Source organism: Astyanax mexicanus, chromosome 5 (genome assembly GCF_023375975.1).
Source record: "Astyanax mexicanus isolate ESR-SI-001 chromosome 5, AstMex3_surface, whole genome shotgun sequence".
Lineage (NCBI taxonomy): Eukaryota > Metazoa > Chordata > Actinopteri > Characiformes > Acestrorhamphidae > Astyanax > Astyanax mexicanus.
The window spans coordinates 14,704,751-14,727,549 of NC_064412.1; the positions used below are offsets into that span (position 1 = coordinate 14,704,751).

Consider the following 22,799-nt stretch of genomic DNA (forward strand, 5'->3'; position numbering starts at 1 on the left):
GTTCTATTGTGGTGACTGTTTTAGTCACCAGGGAGGCTAATGTATACTTATTGCTTATGATACATTGCGGGTATGGCGTGTGTACTGTTGTTAAAGGTTGATGCTAAAGTCCACGAGTTGCAATAACAGTGCAACTGGGGTAAGGCATGGACTTATAAAGCAGGGTTATGAGGTTGGTTAAATGATACGTCTGTGAAGCCAGCTAGCATGGTGGATCTGGGATGCCACACGTCACTCCTGATCAATCTGGAGGTGACATATCGGCTTAATTAAGCAAAACACGTGGTGTGGTGCCTACCTGACAAACCCTGTGACCAGCATTGTGAGTCTAGGGATGTTACAGGGAATGGTGAACAGTGATGCTAATCAAATTTCAGACCAAAGACCAAAAATTGTTGAGACCAAAAACGTATTCTTAGTTCAACTGAGATCAACTGAACCATGGTCCGGTTCTTCTGCGGTGTGAAACCACGTTTACGGATGGTTCAGACTTTTAGACCAATCACAGGCAGCTGAGACAGGCTATTGTCAATTGACATTCAACAACAGAAGAAGACACAGAACTGGTGTTGTGCTGAAATCAGACCGCTTTCACATGCACATGTATCAGGAAACAGTATGGGTGTAAATTCTTGCGCTTGTGATTTCTGTATCTACCCTAACTGTAGATTAAATCACACCTGCAGACGAAGGAGAATCACGTTCTGGCACAATAACTGGAAAGACAACTTGCTGAATTGACAACATTCTACAAATCAAAAAAATAGGGAGAGGGAGCCAGGGAGGTGATGACGACAGAATGTAGGACATCAACAATAACCGGACCAAATGGATATAATGTAACAAACATATGAGCCTTGGTTTAGGGGTAAAAACGCCAGAGAGTACTTTGCACACTGGGTCACACAAATGTACTTATAAGATATAAAAGTAAATGCCACACTTAGCCAAACTATATGAAATTCGAGGTACTAATGAATTATTCCATTCCTCCTGTTTTTTAAAGGAAATGCCTACTTGGAGTTCCTTGGCCACTAATGTACATTTCTTTACTCAGCTGCAGAGTGCTGTGAATTGTTAGCTTTGTTTTCACAGTACAGAAATAGCCCACGCATTAAATAATGGATTTTGTGTGGCATGCTTCTTTAAACACCAGACTGTTTGCTAAAAACATTCCCAACAGAGTGGAGTAAGATTTGATTGCTCCTGTTTGAGAAGGTTATTGACTGCCAAAAGGGACGATCCGACCCAGTTTTTTATGAGCATGGCATTATTTATTTAGTTAATCAGTCGGTTGGTGGCTGTCATATTCCAAATGTTTTGTGTCCTTTGATATGTTTCCAGATCTTTTAAAACCTTATTTTTATGCAGTGTGATTAATCTTAAAGTTGTACACTTTTTGAAATAAGGCTTTCAGTAGTATTCTGATAATAAAAGAAGGTAGGTGTTTAAAAATATAAATTAGTGAAACACATACTATAGATTTTGATATTTAGGGATGTGTAATTAATGTATTATTATTATTGTGAGTTTACAACAAACACTTTGAAAGAACTGCAATAGTTTTGGGAAAACAGAAAACTTAAATTGCACTACACGTTTGCAGCAACCACGAGAGCTTTTCACGCTGCAGACTGTGATCACATGACATAACAAGGCTGGAGGCAGATTGAGGTAGAGTGTGGCAGAATGAGGTTCACAGTGAACACACACAGCAAATTATGTCTTAGCCTGGGACAAAACGAGTGCAGCCAAATCAGGTGCTGAAAAACCTCACAACAATATCGAAATATTCAACATCAATACGAAACAATGCACAATTTTTTGTCCATATTGTGCATCCTTAATGATTTTTCTGTTTCACGAACCCAGAAAATGAATGTGCATTCACATGAGTTCAGCATACAGAACCTAACTGCAATTTGTAGCTCCCAGCTGTTACGCAATGTTTATTTAAAATATTAATCAGCGAAAGCACAGGGCGCCTATTACACCCTGGTGCTGAGGAGACAGATTTTCTTTAAGCTTGTCAACCAGAGCTGGTGAAAGGTGTGTGTGTGTGTGTGTGTGTGTGTGTGTGTGTGTGTGTGTGTGGCCTTGCTTATGTGACTGTGTCAAGGTTCTCTGGCAGTCTGCAGTCATTTTTTTTATTCTCACTGGTGCTTCAGAATCTATATTTGATAAATCAATGTGATAAACAATAGCAGAATGAGAGATGCAGAGGATGGGATGGGAGAGCCTAAACCTCAGAGGGGAAACTGTCTGGAACTGAAGTGCACTCTATGTGAAATCGTCTCTCTGCTTTCCCTAAACACTTCAGTCTAGCTCCTTAAATGTGGTGAGGCACCAGCTCATTTACAGCTTTATTGTTTAATCTATACTAAAGTCTGCTCAAACACCTTGAAAAAGGCTTTTAGTCTGATGGTGTGGCAAGATTTATTTCTGCCAAAAGAGTCCAAGATGTAACACCAGCCTGTTTCTTATGCGTCTTGTGACACGATGAAATGAACTGGAGTTTATTCATATTTTGATTTATCGGTGCCCTGGAATCTCTAAATGTATTCATCTGCATTCTCCTTCTTTAAAAGGCAATCTAGATACAGAGCTGGAAATGGGCCAATTTCAAAACCCTAAAATAATTTCATATAGGGATGGACCAAAATAAAACAAATCTTTGGCCCAAACTGAACTAAATTAAAGATTTGGCTAAAAATAGCAAAGAGTTTCTAATCTACAGCTCTGGAAAAAATAAGAGACCACTTAAAAAAGATGAGTTTCTTTGATTTTACCAAATAAAAAAAAACTCTGGAATATAATCAAGATGAAGATGGATGATCACAAGCCATCCAACCAAGCTGAACTGCTTGGATTCTTGCACCAGGTGTGGCATAAAGTTATGCAAAAGCAGTGTGTAAGACTGGTGGAGGAGAACATGCCAAGATGCATGAAAACTGTTATTAAAAACCAGGGTTATTCCACCAAATATTGTTTTTTGTACTCTTAAAACTTTATAATATGAACTTGTTTTCTGAAAGTTCTGCATCTTTTTTGTTGTTTCAGTCATTTCTTATTTTCTGCAAATAAATGTTCTAAATGACAATACTTTTATTTCGAATTTGGGATAAATTTTGCCAGTAGTTTATAGAATAAAACCAACAATGTTCATTTTACTCAAACATAAACCTATAAATAGCAAAAACAGATAAACTGATTCAGAAAGTGGTGTTATTTAACTGTTTCCAAAGCTGTATATATTTTTCTGTGGTGGCTCATGCAGTTACAAAACTCTGCTGAGGGCTTCCGCAATGCTAGAGCTTTTTATCCACGACTGCTAACAGTCGGGTTCAAAAAAGGATGTAATAAATATTTGGGACATCCCTAGTTCCAGTAAAGGTCTTAACAACTTACATTTATACCCCCTGAAATTTACACATACCCAGTTCACTAGTGAAAGCCCTAGCCAAAGCTGATTAAAGATTGGTAAAACATGAATGTGTCTTTAATAGAATATGGTGTTGTTGATACTAGAGAGCAGCTCATCACCTTCAGGCTCCACTAGTTCTAGTGCCTTGAAAACAAACTGGACTACCTCCTTTAAATCAAACAGGAGATTTATACTGGTAAGACACAAGAAAGCCAAACCAGAAGAAGTAAGTGTGGAAAAGCTAAAAGATAGCCAAAATCTGTTTAGCTTGCTAGCAACACATCAAAATAAGATAGCTCTAAATGTTTTTTTTTTGTTACTATATTGGCATATCTACAAATAAAACAAATAACAAAACTGCACTTTTTCAATTTTTATGTATGAAAAAACATAAAATCATAATCTAGAATCACTCAAGATTGAGATTTTATTATTAGTATTATTATTATTTTTTTTTTTTTTATGATATCACCCAGCCCTACTTGAACTGATTACAGGCTATGCCATTTAGGAAGGCCAATCAACTGTTGGTAAGAACAAGATGACGCTGCTGTCCATGACTAAAAAATATGATTGATGAGGAAGAACAAGAGGCATTTAGGCTGAATACAGGCAGAATTGCATATTCTTGAATAGCAGAGAAACAGGTGTAGAAAAGGAGAAAGAGAAAGAGGAGAAAAACAGGACATCATTTAGTTTAAGAGGAGAAAAGAGCAAAGGCTTATGAGGGGCTGATTGGGTAAGGTTGAAGTGCAGGGATAAAAGGTGTGAAGCATAATTGCTGATGAAGTAGAGTGTGTGGAAGGTTAGGGACTAAAGAGTGTAATCAGTGGACGATTTAGGAACTGATCGTTAGTGCACACTGGTGAATATTAGGGGTGTCACGATTCTCTAAATCCTCGATTCGATTTCATTTTCGATTTGAGGGTCACGATTCGATTCGATTCTCGATTTTCTTGTTTTTTTTTTCTTATTATTTTATGCCTCATAAAATTTAAATAAAATATTTATTATTATTATTATTATTATTATTATTATAAATATTATAAATATTATTATTATTATTATTTATTAAGATATATATGGTAATGCCATCTAGTGACTTTTTTTGGTAGCAACAGTGTGCACTATTAAAACAAGCAGTTTATCAGAGCTGTGTGTGGATGGCTGGTGAAACTGCTCATTACATGAAGCTGCAGTTCTTCATCCAACCACTAGCAGCAGCAGCACCCCGCTCTCTTCACTCAGTCACTACTTCAGTACAGCCCAGCCACGGGCTACAGAGCTCAGCCAGTCCGTTTTTACTGTTTCTGTAAACAAATAAAGGTTTTAACCCCACTAACCGGATAATACAGCTCACTACAGTTCATCTTTCAGCCCAAGCAGCTAACAGCAGCAGGTTAGAACAGCCGACACGGAGGCACTGCTCGGATTACATTATAAACAGGTCAGTTAGCGCGCTGCTAACCTCAGGATGTTTATAACTACGGAGTTTAGTGGACACACCACGGCCGCCAGGTAAGTCTTTTAAAGGCTACTGAAGACTATTAAAGGCTATTAGAGGTTATTGAAAGCATTATTGGGGGGCAGAAATCAGTACAGGCTGGTTAGATAAGTGATGTGGGTATTGTCTTATAAATATTTACACATAACTTATATCTCTCCTGAAAAGTTTTTATTTTAGTCAGAAACACGCTTGTGTTTACTTTATCTGAGAGAAAGATGTTTTTTTAATTCAATGGAAAGCAACAGGTGTAGTCAATTATAAGTTTAAGATTTTTAATCCACCTCACTGTGATCTATAGTCAGTGTTCTCAAGTCAGACTGACACACGCATTTCAGCGAGTTCACACGCTCTCACCTGCGCGCACCCACCCCTCCGTTAGATACAGATACAAAACCTGCGCGCCCAACCCCCGCCCCCCCTCCCCCGTTGGACAGATAAAAACAGTGATCACACTCCCGCCGACTGCGCTCATGCAGCGGCTCTCTATTTAAATGAATAGGATGCGCTGTGTTGGTGCCGCGCCATTTGCGTAGCGCGCTGCGCTATTTGCGTAGCGCGCGCGGGAGGGATCGTCGATCCTCTTTTTGACTTCGATACTCGAGATCGTGACCTCATTTCGATTCGATTTCGATAAAATATCGAGATCGTGACACCCCTAGTGAATATATGTATAATTGTGACTGCACAGTGTGTGTGTGTGTGTCAGTGTGGGTTATGTGTGATCTAAGCTCAGTAAGACAAGCAATGATCCAGACTAGACCATCCCACCTCTACCTCAATAGTGTTCTAGTGTTCTAGCTGCAAGCTTTAAATGTGCTTATCACAGCGTTTGTGCCCAAGGCCTGTCATCATCGTCTCAATGCTGCCACCCCTCCCACCACCCCCCACCCCCCCCGCCTTCCCCGCCTGTGTGCCAGTTTTTAATCACACCACCCTCTCTGATGAATGGAACTGCATACCCCTTCATTTGTTCATTTATTTATTTAAAAGGGAAAATACCTATCAAACAACGCGTAACTGTTTCAGGGCCACCTGACTTACACATAAGAATTAATCTCACTCCAGACAAGCAGAGGATGACAGTCACAGATAACCATAGCTTTCACCATTATTCATCCACAGCAGGTGCTAAACTCATCCTGAATGCAAACAAATTTCAGGCGTGTTGCTACATTGATCCAGTTGAAATAAATAAGAGGCGTGTTTGATGTTTTACAATGATTTAAAATTCGTTCATGTAGCAAAAATAATAAGTCGTTCTCACCACACCACGGGGATTCAGTAAATGAGCTTAGGGATCAGAGGGCCAGTTTCTGGACACAGATTAAGTCAAGAAATATGTTTTATTATATGCCAAAGAAACCCAGCTTCATTATGAGCCCTTTTGATGAGTAACTAAATATTAAAAGTTTCCATTTTGGAAAAAAAAAAAAATTATTTGGTTTTATTTTGGATTTATGAATGCAATAAAACACTTACAATAGCAAAGAAAAAAAAGAAAGATATTTTTTTTTAAAAAGTGTTTGACATATGGTTATATGATGGAAGAGCTCAACTGAATTCAAATTCAGTTTTTAACATTTACTTTATGTAATGTCTGTCTTTTCCTGTAACTGTAAACTTTATAGATAAAGGGAAAAAAAGCTTTTGGAGCTTTTCTCTTGCTTAATTCTATTTTCTACTGATACATTTTTCCTGCTGTAATATTCGCATTGTGTCAAACAGTGGATAACAGCAAAAAATAGAGATTTTGCATGATGGCAATAACTATTAATAGAATAACTATTAGTTACTATTAGTTAAAAAAGTGACTAGTTATTATAAAATTATAAAATTCAAAAAGGTTACAGTACCATCTGTCAGGTACAGGGGATTCTTTCATGGCCACCAATATGTGGGACCAGGTCCAGATTAGAATAATCGCTGTGTGCTCATGAAAGTGTGGTTAATGTGGTTTTAACTACAACAACATTGTGTGAAAAATGGACCAAAGGTAGACTTGATAATCTAGAGAGACCCACCCTAGTCAACAAAAGCATTTTTCCAGTTGCTTTAATCCAATTTTCCCAGTGCATCCATCCAGTTAAGGTTCCCTTAGTGGCTGGGGACACTGGGATTAAGCCCTAAAAGCTGATATGGGTTTGTGTATTGGTTGGGCAGTGTTCACTTTTCTTAAACCATCATACTCTCTCAAAACACTGTCATGGTATACAGTATTACAGGAGCAGAGATTTGTGGATGTTATATATTCCATTTAATTCTGGGTTTAAGACCTGAAAAATTATCACATACAGAGTTCAGGGTGGGTTTCCCACAAGGTCTTCTTAGCACTAAGATGATCTTATATCTTATATGGTTGCGTGAGTACTCTTTCTCCATGTTAAGCTATTCTTAATGCTAAGATGCTTTTGGGAAACTGGGCCCAGTTTGTTTACACAATAAATGAACATTAGTCAGACATGAAGTCAACAACAACATCTTTTCAAACTGCTGCAGATGCAGCATTGCCGAGTAGCATTACAGCACGCTCGGAGGAAAGTACAGTTCCGATACATCAGCTCACAGACGCCTTGTGCTGAGCGACATCACCCTTTGGAGTGATGTGGGGAGAGAGCGCCATCTACCCACCCAGAGGGAGAGCAAGGCCGACTGTGCTCCCTCAGGGCTCCGGCAGCCGATGGCAAGCTACATGAATTGGATTCGAACCAGCAATCTCTCGATCATAGAAGTGCAGTTGTTTTTTAACAAACTGACCCGAGTACTAATTATAAAAACTTGTATCTGAGAAAGTATAGTTGGGTAGCTTCTGTTGGACCTTAATGTAAAAGGTTCTTTCATGTTTAAACTTGTAGCAGGCCAACTAGATGTACTCAGTTAATGTTAGCTAACAGCTAACAGCAAACACCACAGCACAGACCGATAAGCACAGCTAGCTAAGGCTAAAATCACACATTTAAACAATAAAACCTCAAAAATGAGAGCACACAGTGAAGTGAATGATCTTAGGAGTGTTTTAACTGGTTTAAGGCATGTCTGGCAGGTTACTCCCCCACCCTGTGGGCATTTTAAATGTACTTAAATGAATGAGTTATTATAGATATGTACTAGCTAGACATAAAACAGAAATTTGTCACATTAACCACATAACATTATAGATAACATTATAATTTAAAAAATACTGTGTTATACCACTTTACCCTAAACTTCATCATATCATTATCCTAACAACAAAAATTAATCTCAAAAAGGGTAACTATACTCTTTACTTTTACTTGAATGTAAAAATTCTAATGTTAATAACATTTTGTACAGTTTCTATATCTACAATATTAACATCTGTGATTAAAACATGTAGAAAATGAGACATGAGACATGGTTTTGATGTGATACGAATAAGCTGGTTAGAACAGACTGATAAAACAAACCCCCAATGTTAAATTACGCTTCATTAGTGTATGCTATAGGAGCTCTGTACTGTGTTCTGTTAAACACATACAGTATTTTACAGAAGGATTTTGCTGAATATTCTCAGGCCCATAATCCCTGACAGTTAATATCATGTACATTGGTGACAGTTCCTATAACGGATTCTTATGTAATACCAAACTGCAGGAGATAGCTTGCCTCAGTTCCCTCCCAGAACAAGAATTATATTAATAAAGGTGTTGAAATTCTAGAGGCTAAGCCCAGTAATCAATTCAGTCCCCATCAATCACGTAGACCTTGAGTAGGAATATGTTTATGAGTCTCAGGAAAAGGTGAACAAGTCCTACAATGAGGAAATTCTATTAAAATAATAAGAAAACCCATCGTACAATTCGTGTTGTAAAGTTTTACAATTAAAAATCCTATTGTAAATATTTTTAGGCTTGTATTCTGGCACCTTCACAACGATGTGAAATCATTCACACATTCCATTTATCACTATGTGATTTGCATATTCATATTTTCCCTCAAGCATTCATTAAAAACTCGCTGTTTAACATTCATCAAATTGATGCAGGACCTGTCATAACAAAACACACACGCATTACAGTTGAAAAGTACTGAATATTCTAATCTACCCAAAGTCTAATTTGAATACTTACTCAAGTCTAGTTCTAATTCAAAAGATTTTGAGTAATGAAGTCTGCATAACACTGCTTTACAAATCTAGATTAAATCATATGAATAAATGAACAGAAATTGTCTTAATCAACGGAGAGAGATTGATTTGTATGCCTGTGTACCTATACCATCAAAGAGCTCAGACACAGAGAAGGATCTTGGGTGGTGCTTACCTTAAACAAACGGAGGATGTTCGCCACCATGATGGACACAGAGTTGGAGGAAGCGCCGATGACACCTACGACTCTCTCAGGCTTGGTGATGGTGGGTTTCCCCTCACCTGGACATTTCACGTCCATCCCATCCTTTTCTATGAGCGCCTGGACGAAAGTGAGAGACTGCTCCAGGGCGTGAGTGTCTCGTGAGCAGGTGTCCAGAATACGGGCTCCCAGTGTGATGTTGGGGAGCAGCTCGTGGTCATTGTTTATGCGGTCCAGAGCGAAGAGCATGGCCTCCAGGCGTTGGACTCCTTTCTCCTTCTTCAGCTCCCCACAGGGCTTTCCTCCATGGCCTCGCGCATGGACTGGGAACAGTCCTCCGAGGGTAATGTCTCCATCAATGCGAATGGAGTTAAGATACACTTGGCTGGGTCCTTTGGGTTTCGCTGCCAATGTGGACAGGAAAAAAAAGAGAAAAACCAGCAGAAAACATACACCACACTTGGTCCATCTAACTCCACTTGACCAAGGTGGAGACATGGCAGCAGCTCAGATCTTATCCAGTTATGGATAAGGAAAAAAGGTTTCGCTTCAAGAAGGTGATCAAATATTGGCAACTTTCAAGACTGTAGAATCATCTTATTTGTTTTAGTTTTTTCAATATATCAAGATGAAGTGACTTTTGCCCTTCTTAGAAATAGTCACATACGACTCCATTGTCTTTCTAGTCCATGAATATTCCTCTCAATATTCTTCTCAGGGTGATTCAGACAAGTTAATCAAAAGTATTTCCCTCCCTCAGGTTTTTCAATCTCTCCCTCTCTGAGGGGTAGGCTGGAGGTCAGTCCGCAAGGCCACAGCGCTTTGCCCACCTCAGTGATGTCCTGCAAAACATAATGATAAAAAGGAATGAGTCACAAAGGGAGTGAAGAGTGGAAGACACGCCTGGATCGGTTGGCGCGGTTCTGCCTTATCTTCGGTTTTCTGTTTAAATTTATTTCATTGCATCTTGCTGAGAACTGCTCTTTCTCTCTCTGTTCCTCTCTCTCTTTTATGTACTCCCCCACCCCCCACAGCACTATGCCGTTAAAATTACGTTGAAAAAAAAAATCATAGCTGTTTGTTGTAACTCATTTCATTTCATTTTGGTTAAATGTAAAAGTTGAAAAGATGTCTTTGTGTAAGTGGTTAAAAAAAGAACACATTTATAATGCTGCCTTCCATTTACCCAGGATGTTGGATGTCGGAGCTGGGAATGATGTCATAACAATGTATTACGTAGTATATCGCATCCAAATGCCATGAAAAATACACAGCTCTGGAAAAAAGAAAAAATAAGAGACCACTTAAAAATGATGAGTTTCTTTGATTTCACCAAATTGAAAACCTCTGGATTATTATGGAAGATGGATGATCACAAGCCATCCAACCACACTGAACTGCTTGAATTTTTGCACCAGGAGTGGCATAAAGTTATCCAAAAGCAGTGTGTAAGACTAGTGGAGGAGAACATGCCAAGATGCATGAAAACTGTGATTAAAAACCAGGGTTATTCCACCAAATATTGATTTCTGAACTCTTAAAACTTTATAATTCTGAACATGTTTTATTTGCATTATTGGAGGTCTGAAAGCTCTGCATCTTTTTTGTTATTGCAGCCATTTCTCATTCTGCATTTCTGCACATGTTTTTATTTGGAATTTAAGAGAAATGTTGTCTGTAGTTTCTAGAATAAAACAACAATGTTCATTTTACTCAAACATAAACCTATAAATAGCAAAATCAGAGAAACTGATTCAGAAACTGAAGTGGTCTCTTAATTTTTTCCAGAGCTGTATGTCCAGAAATAGAAAAGTATGTTAAAAATACATGATTTAATGAGGTAGAAATGCTAATAAATTGTATAATACTGCAGCTTTTATTACTGTTGATGAGCGGTGCAGTCATCTTGGATTCTGAGCTGGTGAGTTGGTGAGTCTCTTATGGCTTGCCTAATAGGAAATCAGACATTTTGGAACAAGGAAATCTCGAGACTGAAGTTTAAATGGAATGCAGCATTAGTTCTCACATAAATGTCTTTTCAATCACTTGAAAATTATGTCTTTTCACCTTTTACTTTTAACAAAAATGGAATGTTGCTTCAGCAAACAGCTCTGATTTTTTGATGACATAGGTCCTTTTAAAGTTTGCTATAACCTATAGAAAATTGATGGAGTGTTAGCTACCACACATACATTTTAACCATTAATTATGGCTGAATTAACTGCATGAACACTGATTAACATCCTGTGTCACAGCAGAGCATCTCAAGTGTCTTTGGTAAACATTATTGTGTTATGGTAATAGTTCCTCAAGCTGCTTTCTGAGGTGGAACTTATGCTTTTTATGTAAGTCCTCAAAAACTGAACATTTCTGAGACTTCTGTAAGCCTCTAAACTGTAGGCTGTTAACACAATGTACCTTTACCGCAAGCGAGAATGAAAAGAGCATTTAACAAACAAGAAAACACTGTATAAATCATTTTGTGCAGTTGCTATGGCTATTAGTGCTATGGCTATTAGTTGCTATGTGCTATGGCTATCACACAGAAAGATGCTTAAATTATAGATTGAATTTGGGAGACGTTACCTACAATTAACCAAACAGCAAGCATGTGTTTTTATGCCCACGCAACACCTAACATATCATTTTTCTTGTGCACTCAAGCGTTTTCATTTTGTAGAGAACACTGGAAATGTCTTAGGCTGTTTTATTTCATCTGGGCACGACAGTAGCTTCAGTGTCTGTGCAGTAACCGATTGGCATGTAATTGCAGTCAAAACACACAGTGGTAATGGATGTCATTAGAACATGACAGAAAGTGTCAGCCTCTGCCATTTGTCACTCACTGTAGCTTCAAAACAGAATTCACAACTTTATTCTCCAGCGTGTTTCAACAAGGATGTTTACATAGTATATAGAACAAACTGATCACTGCAAATCAGACATAGTGCATCATTTTATTTATGTCATAAAAAAGGGCCATCTTTAATATCAGTTATAAAATAAAAATCCCTCTGCATGAGGCTGTCTTCTTTTTTTGTTTTGTTTTTATATCACTACTAACATTTTAACATACAGCTCTGCAAAAAAATAATTACCAAATAATTTTACCAAATTGAAAACTTCTGGAATATAATCAAGAGGAAACCAAGAGGAAACCAAACTGAACTGCTTGAAATTTTGCAGCATGAGTGGCATAAAAGTATGCAAAAGCAGTGTGTAAGACTGGTGGAGGAGAACATGCCAAGGTGCATAAAAAATGCTATTCAACCAAATATTGGTTTCTGACCTCTTAAAACGTCATGAATATGTACTTTTTTTCTTTGCATTATTTGAGATCTGAAAGCGCTGCATCTTTTTTGTTATTTCAGCCATTTCTCATTTTTTCCAAATAAATGCTTTAAATGAAAATAATGTCTTTTTGGAATTTGGGAGAAATGTTTTCACATCATTTTATTTTCATTTTACTCAAACATATACCTGTAAATAGCAAAATCTGAAATTCTGAAACTGATTCAGATTTCAGAGCTGTATATCCAACATTTAAATACAGAGAGATTTATAAAGAGCTTTATGTACTGTCTACTTTTATACTAATATAAATAGTCTAGCATACCTCTGAGCTACAGTGCAGAAAACAATATATATATATATATATATATATATAGTATGTGTTGTAAAGAAACATTATGTAGCGGGTCTATCTTTAAATAACAGACATAAAATCGTTTTTATGGCACCCTAATTTATAATAGAAAAATGTCATCTCTGTCATTGGCTCTCCAGGCCTGAAGCACCAGCCACTGCACTATGTGTATTCCTGGTGACCTGAGCATAAGAACCCTCACACGCACTGTGTAATACTGCATTTGTGTAGCATTACTCTACCCTGGCTTTCAGTCAGCATGGTTCTTTCACTGTTCTGAATTCTTAAGCTTGTTAACAAAAGCATGTGTATCAATTGTACATTGTATTACAGAAGTGGTATTAAAACAATTGCAAATATTTGTTTTTTGGCATAATAAATATTACAAAAGATATACAAAGATCATAAATTTTGTCTCTATTGTAAAAAAAGTTCAGGAAAGCATTACCTAGACATGGCCTCTATAAAATCCAGTAATAGTGGAGATATGTTCTAAAGGAAAACAGAACTCAAAGAAAATCACATGTTTTGGGAGGTATCAATATTTACTTTGGCATCATATAAACAATGTCGTAATAATGTAATGATTAAATAATGTTCTACTCAGTAGTCAGGCTACAGAGGAGCTGGTCATTTTTAGCCAATAAAATAAAGACTGAGGGAAGCAGACTGACATGGAGAGAAATGTTTTATTATTTTATTTCAATTTTTTCCCATTTTCACCCCAATTTACATGGCTAATTACCCAACTCACTCATTACGACTCCCCCTATCATTGTGATGCCCCAACACCAGGAGGGACCACCATGTGAGAACACCATGTGAAGTCAGCCACCGCCTCTTTTTGAACTGCTGCTGATGCAGCACTGCCGAGTAGCACCAAAGCGCTCTCGGAGGAAAGCGTAGCGACTCGGTTCTGATACATCAGCTCACAGATCGACATCACCCTTTGGAGTGATGTGGGGAAAGAGCGCCATCTACCCATCCAGACAGAGAGCAAGGCTGACTGTTCTCTCTCAGGGCTCTGGTAGCTGATGGCATGACATGGAGAAACTTAATGCTGTGTTTTTTTAAATGTGTTTACTGTTTCTAGAGCAACTCGTTTCAAAATAAATGTTTCTGAAGTCTGATGAGAGCTTTAATCCAGTATAAGATACTACAGCAGTGTTCCACCAGCTGCCTGTAATCCCTATACTGAGCCAAGTGGACCATCTCTCATTTGATCTCACCTTTGCTCTCTTTTTCTCCGCCTCTCCCCCACCTCTACTACTAATAGAATGCGCATGAGACGTCTCCTCGAGTGCATGAAACTTCAAAGACGTACAACAGGGCTTCTGAAGGGACTATAAAATGTTTTTTTCTTTTTTTTCAGGACTGTACTTTAATAAGAGAGCCTGGAAGAAATTCACCCCTGACTATAATATAAGCTCAGTCCATATGTTCCACCCTCTCCTTTTGTTTGTTTGTTTCAGGTAATTTACTTGAAAGTGTATTGGTACTGTGCCTGTACGTTTTATTAGGAGCATATGCAGCTGCTGTTTGCGTGCGATATTTTCAGAGAGAGGGTTATTTCAAGTTATTTCACAAACACTGACTGTGATCTCACTGTGTAGTGTAGGGGGAGGGTCACGCACCTGCAGCTAAAGATCACTCATTACCTAAAACGTGACCCTCCCCCTACACTACACAGTGAGATCACAGTCAGTGTTTGTGAAATAACTTGAAATAACCCTCTCTCTGAAAATATCGCACGCAAACAGCAGCTGCATATGCTCCTAATAAAACGTACAGGCACAGTACCAATACACTTTCAAGTAAGACTTTTTTTTAGTTATCTGTCTCAACTTTCTGTAATTGGTCCGAAAATCTTAAACATCTAGAAAACACGAACCGGACCATGGTTCAGTTGATCTGGACCGAAGCCACGTCTTTTGGTCAGATCAGATTTTGGTTATTTGGTCCAGACCATGGTTTATGGCATCTTTCAAGCCTGATATTATAATTTGGGCCAAATTGAAAAGTACGAAAGACCAGAATCAAAGCACCCTCAAGAACAAATAAAAAACAGATCAGTGTTGAGCCAAAATCCAACTTCATTTGTGTATGTAAAGCAGCAGTATACGCACAACTGCTTACACTCGTGACTCTTGTATCTACTGTAACTGTAGATTAATCCTTATTTATAAATGGAAATAAAGGGTCTGTGATATGAGCAATATGTTTATATGTAATATGTAACACTCATTCCGTTGTGTTTCAGCTAACGTTACAATTGACATTCCTACAACTTTCAAACTGTCAAGTTTTCTTTCATCATAATACATAACCTATCATAATAAGGTTCATGCATCAATACCACATCAAAAATCCTGTCAATAAAATGATGATAATGTCTCAACAAAATGTATCCGCACACATAAATGCGAGGCTATTTAAAACAACATCTAAACATGATGCAGGTTTAAAAGGCCGCTATTACCCACAGACTTTGCTGCTAATTGAGTTCTAACTGAATGAGCTGAAGCTGTTTTATAGGGTAGTGGATAACTTCCCGGCTCATGTGAAACCACCTCCACTACACACACTGCCATTAACTGAAATTACATTTAATTACATTTCATCCACACTGACAGTGCCATATTACCCTTAAGCTCAAAATGTCTGTGCTCAGGCCTGCACATCACTATTCATGCACATCAACATGAAATACATCACAGCCCAAAAGCCTAGAAGCAATGTTATTAAAAACATGAAATTCCCTTTGGTTGCAGATAAATGCAGATCAATTTGTATTAAAAATACATATAATATGCTTTGTGTGCAATCACAGGGGAAAAGATCATATAAGATGTGCCCAGAACATAATATAATAACATTTAGCTATCAATATGACATAATGTATGTCAAGTTATTTACGTAAATTGAGATTTTGGTTAATTTGGAAGATTTAATTAACTCAAAATGTTCTAGTAAATTATTAACCAGTTATTTTAACCTACTGCTAATATTTAATTAAAATATTTAATTACTTACTGTATTTTCTGGTCGTGGTATGAATTGGTTCAGAACCTATCCAGGAAAGCTAATTTATATTTTATACACTAAAATTCACATTTTGTAAGCAACCAGACACCACCCTAAAAATGCTTATTAAAAAAAAAAACTTAACTTAATCATGGGCAGTAATTCCACTGAACTGTTTTTCTCAAAAAATATAAAAAAATCTTTTTGAAAATACAAAAAGCCTTGTGTTACAAACAAACAAACAAATGAATAAATAAAACGTAAATAATATTAGAAATAATTATTTCACATACACCAATTAAATTATGTAAAATAGCTCCTATGCATTAGGCTCCCTGAAAATAATTATAATATTGGTGATTCCAAATTCCCAAATTTATTTTTTAGTTGTTTATCCAATGATTACACAAATCATCAATGGTCAGTGACTATTTGGTTGTAAATGCCTTATAGTTTGAATGCAAGTGAATTAGACTGTAACTGCAACTATACACTCATGGTTAGATGCAAAATTATGATTTTCGCATTTATTTCTTTACACAAAAAAGCACCATGCTCACAGGGACACACACCAACAATCATTCTCTCAGACCACTGAAGCTGTGCAGAACACACACTAACTGTGGCACAAACGTGAGTTCCAACACTTGTAAATTGTGGTTTGAAATCAGGAAGAAAATCTCAATACTCAATACTATACAAATAATACATGAACCTACCCTTTCTGAATGTGTCTCCTCCCTAAAGCATGTGCTTAATTTATTACAGACTCTCCCTTTTTGTTTGGCTAAAATAGGGACGAAACACTGAATTTTCTCTGATTCTGGTAAATCATTAAGGTTCCTACCTAGAAGGGGTGGTCTATGCTCCAGCAACTAATTTAAAATTAAAAGTAGAAGAGTCAAAGAATCAATATAGACTTCATAATTCACAATACTTTATAATTCATAGTATATACTAGACCTTAGAGAGGGTGCAGTAGTCAGAATACTACCCTAGGTGAAAGATAATGGTATTTTTCTACAAATCTACTGAAAGAAGTGACCTGCAAAATCTATTTTAGATTCATCTTAGAGAGAAGTGATGGGACACATCACCAGCAGAATCAATCGTGCTTTGTGCTTTTGTTGATCCTATGACCCAAAATGCTTTGTAGGGATTTCTTTGATTGCAGTATTAAAGCTTTGAGGCTTTGTCATCTTCAAAGTGAGTCACTACCTATTTTCCACCTTTACTGCTCAACCGCACAGCCATTAAATCCACTTCTGCGTCTAAATGTGGAGTATGTGGAAAATAAAAATGATAAAATTGGATTCTCACATAAGATTAGGTTCTCGTATCTACATATGAACTGCTTGCGGGTGTGTCGCATATGGTCATTATAGACAGTGACAATTAATGTCTGCTTAACCTCCTTTAATCCATTATCATTCATATGCATTCATGCTCCATTTCCAAGTTTCTAAACAGAGAGCAATTCCGGCTGTGAACGAGGAGTCATCTAACAAAAAGAGCTCAAATTGCCTAAATTGCTGTCTCAATGGGAATTATATATATATATATATATATATATATATATATATATATATATATATATATATATAGAAGAGAACCAATCTAATGCTCACCAAATGAAATTCTCTTATTTTTGGAGGGTTCTTCAAAAATCTAATTTAACCATTTTTTTTCTCTTCATGCCCTTTCCTTTTAAACTGATGCTACAAGGCTAGTAAGTCATTAGTAATGGAAGCTCTTAGCCTTTTGTTAGCATCATAAAAATGTGCCTCAAGCTTAGTTAAAATGTAAATTAATTTCTAATTAAGTTGTTTCTGACATTTTATGGCTGTACTTCTCTTATCTATATAAAGTAAAAAGCTGGAGATAGACTGATAGCTTGTTGGTAGTTTCTATTGCTTTTTTGCTCTGTTAGCTTTATAGCCCACCACAAAGCTACAGACATCACACATCCTGATTAAATGCATGCGTGCTAAGATAGGAAGCGATTAAAATAGACTTTTGGGCGTGCGATTGCTTTGAAGATATAGATATAGTTCTGCTATATGTGTTCCATCTACAACTGTCATCTGCACCTTCCTTTTTGAAGACATCTCCTTTTTTCTCTGCCTCGGTGAGCACAGTGGATTGACACGGTCCCATCAGCTGTAATTGATCTTAAAGGAACAATCTCTCTTCAATCTCTCAGCAAATTAAAGAAAAAAAAAAGTAGATGTCTGTGCTAGAGTATGAGAAGGTGAGCTGAAAGAGGAGCTCACAATCTAGGAGATCTAATGTATATCCATTGTGAGCAGACTGAAGGTGACATGCTCCTTTGAATACACTCCATATTTCCATTAGGCAAGTCATTTGTCCCAGTTCATTCACTGCAAATTCACTTTAATCACTGCAGACTGAACGGAAGAGTGGAGGTCATACCTGTTCTCTGTTTCGCAGCTGAGCTATGAGCTCCAGAAGAAGCTGCACAGATGGTGTGACTGTAATGAAGAGAGAAGAGAACACTAGTGACTACAGGAGAAGAAAGAAGTGTCAAATAATGCAGGCTAGGTTTTTTCTCTCAGCCCCTCAGCCCTGAATATGAAAATACTAAAAATAAAAGCATGCAAGGTATTCGACATGTAGCAGATGATGTATACATTCACAATGGGAAGGAAGATATACAGCAGGAGATGTACAGCAGCCTACAGTAGTATTTTATCAAAAATAAGATTTGACTATGTGACAGAATTCTAAAATGTATGTATGTATGTATTATGTAAGCTGTACTCGTATAAAAAAAGTTTATGACTAGTTGAGTTTCAGAAGCATATATGAAGTGTATATCTCCAAAACAGCAACTTTACAGGAGAGAGAAAAAACCTTCTAAACTTTCAATAGAAGTCAATGTAAAAAGAGTTTATTTCAGGTAATTTTGAAGAATTCCTATTGGTCCGTTCATCAAGAAATTTTGGCACAGTGTAAGGGACAGATTGTCTGTTCAAATTATATAGTAAACAAAAAATCGACAAAAATGGAGACAGCGACGATATGCAAGCACAACACCAAGCATAATGTTATGACCACCTCCTTTCCATTTTCTACTTTTTCATCTTCACTGATTATACAGGAGCACATTGTAGTTCTTTAAGTACTTATTTTAGTCCCTCTGTTTTTCTACATACATTATACATCATGCTCCTTTCACTCTGTTCATCAGTGGTGAGGAGCCCACAGGACGACCACAGTGCGTTAGATGGATCATTCACAGCAGTGCTGCTGGTGTTTTTAAAGACAGTGTCCACTCACTGTCCTCCACTCTACTAGGCTACGTTCACATTACAAGCCACATTGCTCAAATCAGATTTTTTGCTCAGGTTGGATAATGCTATCTTGACGGTGCACATTCACGAATGCAAGTGAGCTGTATCTGTGCGTAATGAGAATGAATCTGTCTCTGAAACGCCTCACATGCGCACACTGAAACGTATATACATGTCGCCTTCTTCAACCAACAACAAAAATGTCATATTTGAGAGACGACTCGTAGCTTTATAATAGGAAATAGATGCATTATTTGCAGCTTCTATGTAGAGCATCTTTTTGCTGAAGTGGAGGACAGCAAACAGCTGGTCTGACGTTCATGCTCTGGTCGAGGAGGAAAAAAAGGCCAGGTGGTTTGCTTTTGCTGTTTTTGCAGCTATAGTGGGAACAACTGTGGGTAGTAGAGAGAATGCTATTGGTGGCTTCTTTTTAGTTCTTTTGTTTCTTTTTTTCTTCTTTTGGAGAACATCCTCCCATTAAATAATAGCTGCTCTGTGGTGTTTCTGTGACATCCTGATCATTATAGAACAGGATGAAAGCAGGATAATAAAGTATGCAGAGAATCACAAGGACTACAGTCTGTAATTACAGAACTACAAAGTGCTCCTACATGCTCAGGGGATAATGGGTGTAGAAACAAGGAGGTGGTGATAATGTTGTGCTTGACTGGTGTATATCCATATACACTCAGCAAACACATTATTACGAATAAAATACTTTTGTTCCCAAAGCATATTTGTGGTACAGTTTACACATAACGTCGGAAGCATGGCTTGTAGAACTTGATCCATGTCATCCTGATTCTGTCAGTCACTTCCTGCAGAATGTTTAATAGCACTTTCATGCTACAAAAGCCACTGAAGAACACTGAGCTCATTATATTTGTGAAACCAGTTTGAGACAACATTTGCATTATTATGCTGGAAGGAATCATTAGAAGGTGTGCAAATGTGGCCACAAAGGGATGCACGAAGTCAGCAACAAAACTCAAATAGGCTGTGGCACTTGATTGATGGGTATTAATGGGCCGAAAGTGTGCCAAGAAAACATTCCCCATACCATTATTCCACCTCCACCAAACATCTGTGTGTCTCAGCAAAAATCAAGATTCATCAGACCAGGTTACATTTTTACAGTCTTCAACCGTTCAGTTTTGACAAGCCTGTGCCCACTGCAGCCTCAGCTTTCTGTTAGCCTCAAGGTTTGCCGGGTTATGCATTATGAGATGTTTTTCTGCTCAAAACAGTTGTACAGAGTAGTTGTACTGTTGTATAGAGTGGGTTACTGTAACCTTTTTGTCAGCTCCAACCACTCTGAATGTTCTCCACTGGCCTCTCGCATCAATAATGCACTTCTGTCTGTTTTCCTGCTCTTATACTTTTTTGGTTATTAATGCTAATAATTCTTATTATTACACCATTCTGAGTAAACACTCGTGCGTGACAGTTTTGTAGATAATCTGAGGAGATCAGCAGTTCTATAAATATTCTATCAAACCAGTCCTTCTGACATCAACAGTCATGCCAATATCAAAATCACAGATATCTGTGATCATTTGGATGTAAACAGATCATTACCTGTAGCTGCTGGAAATGTTTGCACTGCACTGCTGACTAGGGGTGTGCCATATCATATCATACACAAATAATATCACCAACATTTTTAGTATTGTGAACAAAATTATACCCTGAAATATTAACCATATATATAGCCATATCACCCACCTCTAATCATCTGGGTACTATCTTTTTATTACTGTTTTTAGCAAAAGAAAAATTCACACTGTTCTCATTTCCAGTTATATATCTACTAGAAACAGATTATATCTGTCCAGTATCATTTGTTACAAATCTGATAAAATGTTTGTATTTTTAATATCTAAATTAGGGGTGTACCATATCATATTGATTGCAATAATAAAATTTAAATTTTATTTTGTTGCAGTAGTATGTTCTTTCTTTTTTATTTAGTGTTTTCTCATATCGCCAAGAGTATCCTTATCATAAAAATACCATGAAATATAGTGATACTATTTTAGGGCCATATCGCCCACCCCTACTGCTGACACATAACAAAAGTTGAATTTTTACTTACTGTAACATCTCAAGCTGGAATTAGATGCTCACGTAAAAAAAAAAATGAAAGGCTTTAATATGGCGGGCTGATCCACAAGACATAATTAAGGTACAAATTAGGGTCAAAACCAGAGCGAGACCTAATCAAGTGAGCAAACAAGAGGTGTGTCAATAGAGCTGATCTGAATTAGAACTCAGGTGAAGCTGATCTAGCAATCAAGTGCTGATGAGTTAGATAAGTCACATGACTAACTAAAATATCTATAGAGAAGTCTGTAGAGGGACTGGAAAACGTTTTCCTAATGCAGTAGTGCTCAATTAACGTAAAAAAAATAAGTTTGTTAAAAAGCTTGCATTACTTAAAATAAGAAATTAAGGAATATCTGGAAAAAGCCTGATTGTGTACAGCATTAAAAATGTATAATGAACTAATTAACATTTTTAAATCACATTGGACAAATTGATCCAAAATGCTTTGCTGAAAACTGTTGAATAGGACAGGCAGAGTTGATTTTACCATCACATAAACAGACTTACTAAACAAGCCTTCAGTCTTGAATTGCTCTGTAATGGTGGAATTTGTTCTGAGAACAAGGGAGCAAGAGAAAAGACAGTGAAAGAAGTGCTCCATTAGGGCAGTCTTTATGAACTGAGTCATTGTAGAGGTGGCCAACCCATCACAACCCCCTGTGGACAGAATGAAACCCAGGAGAGAAAACCCTTTGAAACGAAGAAATGAAGAAGACTCAAAATCACTTTTCACTGAATTACAGCAACAAGCGAAATTGCTGTAATACACAGACAGTCATATGCTGTTTTCAGGTGGCATCATAGCCATATTCCAGGAGGCAGCATAATACATTTTTAAACATTTTGAAAACTTTTTAGTTACAGGTTTAAACCATCACTAATCGACACTGGTCTTAAAGCTCTGGGCTATCATCTAATATTGGGCCTTAGGGTTTACTCTGTCAGTTAACATTGGATCTATTGTATCTACAGCTTTCGGCTGGAATTTAACATCAAGTACAAATCCTGTGCAGCTACACACTTATTACAAATTAATAAAAACTATTCACACTGTGGTTCCTTGGCATGATGATACCACACACCATTTATAGGAAAGGTTATGTCATCAGGAAAAAAGTGAAATATACAGTTAGTGACTGATAGATTTGAACTGATTTTGTCAGTTCATATCATTGAATAAATATTTTAAAACATGCTGCAAAACGTATGACGGCAAAAGTCATAAATATGAAGAAGAATGCAAATATGAAGAAGCATCTGCGTACTGGCTTTGTTTAAATGGCATTGTTTGCGGTATGCAAAAGTTGAAATCATTTGAACTAGATGGATGGATGGATGGATGGATAGATAGATATTTTATTTATCCCGAAGGAAATTTAGGCATCCAGCAGCAACAATATAATACAATAAGAAACATATTTTACATAAATTAAACACAGAACAATATAAAATATATAAGGGTATAAAAACG

The 22,799-nt window shown here is 37.1% G+C and overlaps 1 protein-coding gene across 2 annotated transcripts in view; it reads right to left on the reverse strand.

The window, feature by feature from the left end:
• Window positions 1-22,799, reverse strand: part of LOC103043026 (metabotropic glutamate receptor 4) — a 225,924-nt gene that overhangs the window by 134,101 nt on the left and 69,024 nt on the right. The window contains exons 2-3 of one of the 2 annotated variants that reach the window (XM_007253294.4): window positions 18,342-18,400; window positions 9,212-10,080 (exon numbers count right to left, since the gene is read on the reverse strand). In XM_007253294.4, coding sequence (XP_007253356.2) covers window positions 9,212-9,736 — 525 coding nt within the window. In that variant the 5' untranslated portion in view covers window positions 9,737-10,080; window positions 18,342-18,400. The remainder of the gene's footprint in view (window positions 1-9,211; window positions 10,081-18,341; window positions 18,401-22,799) is intronic. The other variant, XM_007253293.4, reaches the window with a different exon arrangement.